This window comes from Eretmochelys imbricata, chromosome 3 (genome assembly GCF_965152235.1).
Source record: "Eretmochelys imbricata isolate rEreImb1 chromosome 3, rEreImb1.hap1, whole genome shotgun sequence".
NCBI classification, from domain to species: Eukaryota; Metazoa; Chordata; order Testudines; family Cheloniidae; genus Eretmochelys; species Eretmochelys imbricata.
This window is the reverse complement of record NC_135574.1, coordinates 73,650,128-73,659,943: the sequence shown is the minus strand read 5'-3', so window position 1 is coordinate 73,659,943 and position 9,816 is coordinate 73,650,128. Positions and strand designations below refer to the sequence as shown.

Here is a 9,816-nt window from a genome sequence, read left to right as displayed (position 1 = left end):
GACAATCTCAGCCTTTGAACTGGGGGAATGGAGGGACTGCTTCCTCCAGGACCCCAGAGGGAGCTCAGTAATCCCAGATGCACATCCAGTTATATTTGCTACCTGTCCCCTCTGCCACCCTTTTTGTTTGTCTTACCTGTTATGGCTTGTCTTTCGGATTGTAAATTATTTGGGGAAAAGACTGGCATATATTATGTGTCAGTATAGTGCTAGCACAATAGGGACCAAGCTGGTTGCAACCTTTAGGTCACTGGTGGTCAGCTGGTCAGTAGAACTGGATGGGTGTGCTGAGAGCAAATGCTGCATTGTCTCTGCTCACTGAGGATCTAGAAGAGGGATAGTGCCTCTACACTGTCCCTAGTCAAGCCTGTGACACAAGCTAGCCCACAGACTGCCATCCTGTAATGATTCATTGTTCTGAAAAGCTCCAACATAGGGTACATAAGGTACAGCATACCTCCTTCTAAAATTGTCACTATATCATTCAAGAGAACAGTGATGCACTGATAAAGAGAAACCACACACTTCTAATCACAGCATAGCCGTAAGAGGAAAGACCATCAGAAATACTTATGTGGTACTTTTATTCAAATAAAGAAACTCACAGACAAAAAGCACAGGGAAGATGTTTTAAATTAAAGTAGATGCTTGCAAAAAATAATTTTAAATATCATCACTGTGGGCTGGTTCCACTCTTCAGCCGGGTACATGGTAGATATGTCATATCACGATGCCATAACTTTTGGAGGAAGCCTAAAATGTGTGTGGGTTGGGGGGGAGGGAAAGTAAATGTAATGATTTATGCTTGATATCAGGATCATTCAGCACATAAAGATTCAACTAGATCATTAACCAGAGTTTGGGAAACTTCAGGGTGCCACATAAAATGTTTTTGTTTGAGATTGTCATTGACCAGGACTATTTTACATGCAGGTAGTGTTGGTGTTCTTGTAGACTCTTTTTTATCTCTGTTTTATTACTTCTGTTGAGGTGATGGACGCAATTTATAAATCAAATAATTAAAAAGTAATGTAGCTATAAATCACCTGTAAAACTATTATTCTTACGCTGTACCCTGGCCAATATTAATATGTTGTAAAAAGTGGGCATTTTGGTGATTAAAACTCTGGAAGTTGGAAACCCTTGCCCAGTCTGCCACCTTGAGGATATTTCCAACTGTACCCCAAGAGAGGTGACTCTGTGGCCAAACACATGGTCAGTTTCTCAATTATGTGACTACCCAGAGCTTCCATTGATTGACTTCAATCTGAGATTTGGGTTTTCAACATAGCTAAAAATCAGAAAAAAACAGGGCTCTCACACCCTTATGAACACCATTGATTTTACCCACACAAGAAGCCCTGTTGACTGACATAGGACCACTCATGTGCGTTAAGTGTTTACAGGCCGAAAGAAAGATGTTCTCCCACAGCAGTAATAATGGAGAGATTGTTGAAAAACATTAAAAATGCATTTGAGTTTTCATATAGAATATACATATATGATATATATATATATAAACTCATGCATTTGTAGTATCCCCATATGAAACATTAATGGATCTCTCAATTACTGCTGCTGCGGGAGAACATCATTCTTTTATTTTTGAAAATTAATTGAATCCTTGGAGACATCATACTTACAATGTATTTATAGGTACAGTAAACTGAAAAGAGGTGCCTCTGCTGAGATCAGTCATAACCTAACCTCCCAATACCCCCTGCAGTAGGCGAGAAAGTGGAGGGGAAGAAAGAAGAGAGTGAAAAATAAAGTGAGGCGTGGCAATGTGCTAAAGTGAGGCGGTGTTGGGCTCATTTAGAGTCTTTCTTTTTTATTTTTATTTTTTTTGTCGCCAGCTGCTGCTGCTTTTTCTCCCCTACTCCTTAAGCATAATAACAATCCGACTTTGCCCTCACATCGGTGCCTTTCCATCAGCACAAGGCAGGGCAGCACCATTATTCATCAATTTACAGACGGGGGCACTGAGGCACGGAGCGATGCCTTGACTAGCCCAAGGACCAGACCCCCAGGCCACCGGTGGCCCACGTGCCAGGCACAAGACACTGAGGGGAGATGCTCCGCAGGCCACGGCCCTGGGCAGCCAGCAGCGCCCTGCGCAGCCTCCCCGGCCCCCGCGGGCAGCGACCCTGCTGGGAGCCCCGCCCCCTGGCCGCCCCGTCGCCTGATCGCACGGCCGCCCCGCCCCGCCCCGGCTCCGAGCCGCTGCCTCCTCGCGCCTCCCTCATCCCGCCCGCGGCTGCGCGGGGTCCTCCTGCCCGCTAGGTGGGGCGCTGGCGGCTCTGTGCGCGTGCTCGCGGCCGGTGCCGCAGGGAGGTGATGGGCGCCAGGGTGACTCGCGTGTTCCGCAACTTCAACCTGGAGAGCCGGGCCACCCGCGAGATCAGCAAGGAGAAGCCCACGTCCGCCCCCCGCCACCCCGTCGACAGGCCGGGCCCGCTGCCCGGTGAGTGCCCGCGGCCGGCGCTGCGCCCCAAGGCCACGGGGGGGGGACCTAGGGAGCGAGAGCGGTGGGGGGGCTGGGGTTATAGGGGGCGGGGGGAACGGTGTGTGTGTGTGTGTGTGTGGTGGGGGGTGGTTACACGCTGCGCGTGCGGGGGGTTACGGGGCAGTAGGGCGCGCGCGTTCCTGGGGCGGGGGGATTATGAGGGCCGGGCGCGTGCGCGGAGCGGTGGTGGAGGCCTGGGGGTTTCTGGGGCGGGGCGGTGCAGGGTATGTGCCGGGGGTGGGGGTTCCGGGGGTGGGATGCAGGGTATGGACATGGGGGAGGGCGGGCAGGATGCAGGGCGTGAGGGGGTTACTCAGGGTATGGGGGGTTACGAGGGGGTGGGATGCAGGGTATACGGGGGTTACGGGGGGGGGGTGGGATGGGATGGCACATCTACAGTGGCACAGCTGTGGTACTTTTCTCAGAGTAGCAGCCGTGTTAGTCTGTAGCCGCAAAAAAGAAAAGGAGGACTTGTGGCAACTTAGAGAATAACACATTTATTTGAGCATAAACTTTCGTGAGCTACAGCTCACTTCATCGGATGCATTCAGTGGTACTGCCGCTGTAACACTAGTATAGGTGCTTCCTACAACCATGGAAGGGTTTTTTCCATCAATGTAGTTAATCCATCTCTCCAAGAAGTGGTAGGTAGGTCATTGGAAGAATTCCCAGCTGTGTCTACACTGAGTGTTAGGTTGAGCTAATTATGTCATGTAGGGCATGACATTTTTCACAGCCCCTGAGTGATGTAGCTTGACTGATATAATTTTCAGGTGTATACCAGGCCTCACTGTTGTTTAGTATTGCACTTTCTTTTCGTGAATAGGCATAATTGATTCTCCTTTCCCTGTGTACAAGACAACATTAAGTATTGTGAATATCAGAACTAATGCAAAAATGAGATTTCCCTGGAAGTGTTCACATGCTTTCATTTTCACTTGAGTTGTGTGATGTCTCATGGGTAAGGCCCGATCAAATTCACAGCCATGAAAAACACGTCATGGACTGTGAAATCTGGTCTTCCCTGTGAAATCTGTTTTTTTGTTTGCTTTTACCCTATTCTATACAGATTTCGCACGTGAGAACAGTGTTTCTCAGATTGGGGGTCCTGACCCAAAAGGAGTTGAAGAGGGATCACAAGGTTATTTTAGGAGGGTCACGGTATTGCCACCCTTCTGCGCTGACTTCAGAGCTGAGTGGCCAGAGAGTGGTGGCTGTTGGCCAGGCGCCCAGCTCTGAAGGCAGAATTCTGCCAGCAGCAGCACAGAAGAAAGGTTAGCAATACCATCCCACGCCACCCTTATTTCTGTGCCAGCTGCCTTCAGAGCTGTGCAGCTGGAAAGTGGTGGCTGCTGACCAAAGGCCCAGTTCTGAAGGCAGCAGCGCAAAAGTAAGGATGGCAATACCGTATCATGCCATCCTTACTTCTGTACTGCTGCTGGTGGTGGCTCTGCCTTCAGAACTGGGCTCCTGGCCAGGAGCCACCACTCTCCAGCTGCTTATCTCTGAAGGCAGCAGTGCAGAAATAAGGGTAGCAGTACTGCAACCCCCCCTACAATAACCTTGTGACCCCCCCACAATCCTTTTTGGGTCAGAACCCCTACAATTACAGCACTGTGAAATTTCAGATATAAATATCTGAAATCATTAAATTTACGATTTTTAAAATCCTATGACTGTGAAATTGACCAGAATGGAGCATTAGTTTCATGGGGCCCTACTCCTGGGCATTATAAACCATGAAATATAAGCCAACAAGAATATTAGCAAGAGAGAGTGATTTTCTTCTTTAAATCTTTTTTCTTAGATGATCCAGAAATCCAAGAGGAAATTCGCAGAAAAGATGACAAACTTCTCGCCTTATTAAAAGAGGTTTACGTTGATTCCATAGATCCACCTATGCAAGTGAGCATGTCTTCTTTCTGTAATGGGTATAGCAGCAAGCACTTTTCAGATGACAAAAGCAACATACCAAAGCTCATATGATGAATAGGCTTTATGAAGTCTGTCATCTTTGTAGCTCACTAGCTGTTAATAGATGAAACTGAGCTTTTTTTATTGCTGTTTTGTATTTCAGTTGTTTAATTAGAAGTCTGATTTCAAGGTCACATTCCTTATTTGAGTGCCATCAACCATTTTTTTGTGCCCGCGGTTTTCCTTCCTCTGTATGAAGCTGTCTATACAGGCATGTTCATCTGTCATATAGAGACTCCAGCTGTGTGCACCTTCCTTGTGCCACAGTCCCCAAAGTATACTCACAAATTTGGGTTTCCAGAAGTTTAAGCAGCCAGTCTGTGGAAGGGATGGGAAATAGAATTCCTAATGATGCTATAGGTGGTAGAAGAAATTGGAACTTAGAATAGAATCATAGAATCACAGAATATCAGGGTTGGAAGGGACCCCTGAAGGTCATCTAGTCCAACCCCCTGCTCGAAGCAGGACCAATTCCCAGTTAAATCATCCCAGCCAGGGCTTTGTCAAGCCTGACCTTAAAAACTTCCAAGGAAGGAGATTCCACCACCTCCCTAGGCAACGCATTCCAGTGTTTCACCACCCTCTTAGTGAAAAAGTTTTTCCTAATATCCAATCTAAACCTCCCCCACTGCAACTTGAGGCCATTACTCCTCGTTCTGTCATCTGCTACCATTGAGAACAGTCTAGAGCCATCCTCTTTGGAACCCCCTTTCAGGTAGTTGAAAGCAGCTATCAAATCCCCCCTCATTCTTCTCTTCTGCAGGCTAAACAATCCCAGCTCCCTCAGCCTCTCCTCATAAGTCATGTGTTCTAGACCCCTAATCATTTTTGTTGCCCTTCGCTGGACTCTCTCCAATTTATCCACATCCTTCTTGTAGTGTGGGGCCCAAAACTGGACACAGTACTCCAGATGAGGCCTCACCAATGTCGAATAGAGGGGGACGATCACGTCCCTCGATCTGCTCGCTATGCCCCTACTTATACATCCCAAAATGCCATTGGCCTTCTTGGCAACAAGGGCACACTGCTGACTCATATCCAGCTTCTCGTCCACTGTCACCCCGAGGTCCTTTTCCGCAGAACTGCTGCCTAGCCATTCGGTCCCTAGTCTGTAGCGGTGCATTGGATTCTTCCGTCCTAAGTGCAGGACCCTGCACTTATCCTTATTGAACCTCATCAGATTTCTTTTGGCCCAATCCTCCAATTTGTCTAGGTCCTTCTGTATCCTATCCCTCCCCTCCAGCGTATCTACCACTCCTCCCAGTTTAGTATCGTCCGCAAATTTGCTGAGTGCAATCCACACCATCCTCCAGATCATTTATGAAGATATTGAACAAAACCGGCCCCAGGACCGACCCCTGGGGCACTCCACTTGACACCGGCTGCCAACTAGACATGGAGCCATTGATCACTACCCGTTGAGCCCGACAATCTAGCCAGCTTTCTACCCACCCTATAGTGCATTCATCCAGTCCATACTTCCTTAACTTGCTGACAAGAATACTGTGGGAGACCGTGTCAAAAGCTTTGCTAAAGTCAAGAAACAATACATCCACTGCTTTCCCTTCATCCACAGAACCAGTAATCTCATGATAAAAGGCGATTAGATTAGTCAGGCATGACCTTCCCTTGGTGAATCCATGCTGGCTGTTCCTGATCACTTTCCTCTCATGCAAGTATTTCAAGATTGATTCTTTGAGGACCTGCTCCATGATTTTTCCAGGGACTGAGGTGAGGCTGACTGGCCTGTAGTTCCCAGGATCCTCCTTCTTCCCTTTTTTAAAGATTGGCACTACATTAGCCTTTTTCCAGTCATCCGGGACTTCCCCGGTTCGCCACGAGTTTTCAAAGATAATGGCCAATGGCTCTGCAATCACAGCCGCCAATTCCTTCAGCACTCTCGGATGCAACTCGTCCGGCCCCATGGACTTGTGCACGTCCAGCTTTTCTAAATAGTCCCTAACCACCTCTATCTCCACAGAGGGCTGGCCATCTCTTCCCCATTTTGTGATGCCCAGCGTAGCAGTCTGGGAGCTGACCTTGTTAGTGAAAACAGAGGCAAAAAAAGCATTGAGTACATTAGCTTTTTCCACATCCTCTGTCACTAGGTTGCCTCCCTCATTCAGTAAGGGGCCCACACTTTCCTTGGCTTTCTTCTTGTTGCCAACATACCTGAAGAAACCCTTCTTGTTACTCTTGACATCTCTCGCTAGCTGCAGCTCCAGGTGCGATTTGGCCCTCCTGATTTCAATCCTACATGCCCGAGCAATATTTTTATACTCTTCCCTGGTCATATGTCCAAGCTTCCACTTCTTGTAAGCTTCTTTTTTATGTTTAAGATCCGCTAGGATTTCACCGTTAAGCCAAGCTGGTCGCCTGCCATATTTACTATTCTTTCGACTCATTGGGATGGTTTGTCCCTGTAACTTCAACAGGGATTCCTTGAAATACAGCCAGCTCTCCTGGACTCCTTTCCCCTTCAAGTTAGTCCCCCAGGGGATCCTGGCCATCCGTTCCCTGAGGGAGTCGAAGTCTGCTTTCCTGAAGTCCAGGGTCCGTATCCTGCTGCTTACCTTTCTTCCCTGCGTCAGGATCCTGAACTCAACCAACTCATGGTCACTGCCTCCCAGATTCCCATCCACTTTTGCTTCCCCCACAAATTCTACCCGGTTTGTGAGCAGCAGGTCAAGAAAAGCGCCCCCCCTAGTTGGCTCCTCTAGCACTTGCACCAGGAAATTGTCCCCTACGCTTTCCAAAAACTTCCTGGATTGTCTATGCACCGCAGTATTGCTTTCCCAGCAGATATCAGGAAAATTAAAGTCACCCATGAGAATCAGGGCATGCGATCTAGTAGCTTCCGTGAGCTGCCGGAAGAAAGCCTCATCTACCTCATCCCCCTGGTCCGGTGGTCTATAGCAGACTCCCACCACTACATCACTCTTGTTGCACACACTTCTAAACTTAATCCAGAGACACTCAGGTTTTTCTACAGTTTCGTACCGGAGCTCTGAGCAGTCATACTGCTCCCTTACATACAGTGCTACTCCCCCACCTTTTCTGCCCTGCCTGTCCTTCCTGAACAGTTTATAACCATCCATGACAGTAGTCCAGTCATGTGAGTTATCCCACCAAGTCTCTGTGATTCCAATCACATCATAGTTCCTTGACATCACCAGGACCTCCAGTTCTCCCTGCTTGTTTCCAAGGCTTTGTGCATTCGTATATAAGCACTTGAGATAACCTGTTGATCGCCCCTCGTTCCCAGTATGAGGCAGGAGCCCTCCCCTCACAGACATTTCTGCCTGTGCTTCCTCCCGGTATCCCTCTTTCCCACTTACCTCAGGGCTTTGGTCTCCTTAGTTTAGAAAAACTTGTGTGGGAGAGGGTTTGTGTTTCTGCTGGAGAGCAAAGAGGCTAGTACCAAGAGTAAAGAAATTATTAAAATATCACTTAAAACTCTGGTGTCCCTTTAAGTGAAGCCATGTATCTGTTTGGGTGAGGAAATGGTAAGATGTTTTATTTATATTTTCCTGTACAATTTTCTAGATTTTTTTTTCTCATGAAACAGATGAACTAAGAGCAGTTGTCTGTGTGATCTGCATGCAAGGCTCAACATATTGGCATTAGATTAAAAAAAGTTAGTCCTAGGCCTCTCTTATTCTTGTTTTCAGTTTGTTTATAGTGGTATTCTCCCCAGGATGCGAGAGAGACAAGGTGGATGAGATAATATCCTGACCTGGAGAAGAGCTCTGTGGAGGCCGGGAGCTTGTCTCTTTCACCAACGGAAGTTGATCCAGTAAAAGATATTACCTCATCCACTTTGTCTCTCTCTTATATTTGGCATTTCTGTAGCACCTTCCATCTAAGACAAAATGTTTTTTAGACATGTTAATGAATCCTCCATAATGTCCATGTGAGTTATGTAAATAATGTTATCTCCATTTTACTTGGGTAATAGAGAAGCTAAAAACCTAATCCTGCATAGTGCCGAACACCTGATTTCAATGGAAGTTGGTGCTGCTCAGTACCTTGAAATATATGGGACAAAACTTTCATATGTCTATTCCTGAAATTAGGCATCTACATTCACATTAACACCTAAATCAGTGGCCTGATTTTCAGAGGTGCTAAGCACCAGCAGCTCCTACTGACATCAGTGGAAAACGTTGGTGTTCAGCTATTCAGAAAACTAAGCTATTGATTTAGATAACATTTGGTCATGGTAACTATTTCTGAATCTGTGGTCTATATAGAACACCATGCTTTGAGGATAAAGTAGCGTTGGATTATGGTAGTAATTACTCAGCTTTCCAAAGGGGTCTGCATCTCCATTTGAAATGTTTTAGGGGTCCACAAATGAAAAAAGATTGAAAACCACTGGATTACGGTCTAAGAAAGAGAGGCAGTCCATGAGGATCAAAGTCTTCACAATAGAAAAACTGGAGAGCCTCTTATTTTTAATTAAAAGGAAACTTTAATTAAAGAAATAGGCAGGAAATGTGCAGTACACAGACTAAACAGAACTCTGATTGACTTGAACTTTTTTTTCTCCTCCCACACTAGGTAAAAGACAAAGGTGGAAGTATCCCAAGTAAACAGCAGGAATACAGACTTACAAAACTTGGTCATTTAAGGGATCTAGATATTCCGAGCATTCCCAAAGGCAAAATTTCTGTGGTGGAGGTTCTGACTCTTCTCAATAATCATAAACTTTCTCCACAAACATGGACCACAGAGAAAATAGCAAAGGAGTACAATATAGACTTGAAGGAGGTCACCTCTCTCTTAGAATTCTTCATACCTTTTGCTGTGGAAATCTTTCCTCCCAAAGACAGAAAAGCTTTAAAACCTTCCTAAAAGTGATTGGCAAAATCTTGGTTTATCCACTGGTGTCTTCATTTGACACTTCACATACACTGTTTGTGTGGGAATTTGGTCTCATGCTCTTAAAGGTAGCCCCCTTGTAGCAGTAAAATGCTTTATTTAAATGACTGCATTCTCTGTGTGATTGCTGCATGTGAAAATAATGTATTTGATATATTCTGGTTCATAACCTGTCTTATTTATGCCAAATAAGGAGACAATCAGTAAAATCTGTTCAGGACAATAAATGATCCACTTAAATTGTTCCAGTTGTTTGCAGAAAGTTTTATTTTTAAATAAATATCACCTCTTACTGAGAAATCAAATGGAAAATGTGTTGTCTTTGGACTTCATTCAACCAGTGTTTTCTAGTGATTCTGCAGCAATCTTTATCATGGCACCTATTCTTATTCATGCAACTAGTCTGCAGGTGTACATACAACACAACAGAGCCACTTTTCCTATAATTAAAA

The 9,816-nt window shown here is 46.0% G+C and overlaps 1 protein-coding gene across 1 annotated transcript; it reads left to right on the top strand.

The window, feature by feature from the left end:
* The first annotated feature begins 2,309 nt into the window (after positions 1 to 2,309).
* NDUFAF4 (NADH:ubiquinone oxidoreductase complex assembly factor 4) lies at positions 2,310 to 9,607 on the top strand. Its single transcript, XM_077811685.1, has 3 exons — positions 2,310 to 2,464; positions 4,314 to 4,411; positions 9,044 to 9,607. Exons 1-3 carry the CDS (start codon positions 2,338 to 2,340, stop codon positions 9,335 to 9,337), a joined length of 519 nt encoding a protein of 172 aa, XP_077667811.1. The 5' UTR covers positions 2,310 to 2,337; the 3' UTR covers positions 9,338 to 9,607.
* The last annotated feature ends 209 nt before the right edge of the window (positions 9,608 to 9,816 follow it).

Coding starts and splice junctions, on each gene's coding strand:
- NDUFAF4 (XM_077811685.1), top strand. CDS start 2,338: ATGGGCGCCAGGGTGACTCGCGTGTTCCGCAACTTCAACCTGGAGAGC. Junction 2,465..4,313: donor CAGGCCGGGCCCGCTGCCCG/GTGAGTGCCCGC, acceptor CTTTTTTCTTAG/ATGATCCAGAAATCCAAGAG. Junction 4,412..9,043: donor CCATAGATCCACCTATGCAA/GTGAGCATGTCT, acceptor CTCCCACACTAG/GTAAAAGACAAAGGTGGAAG.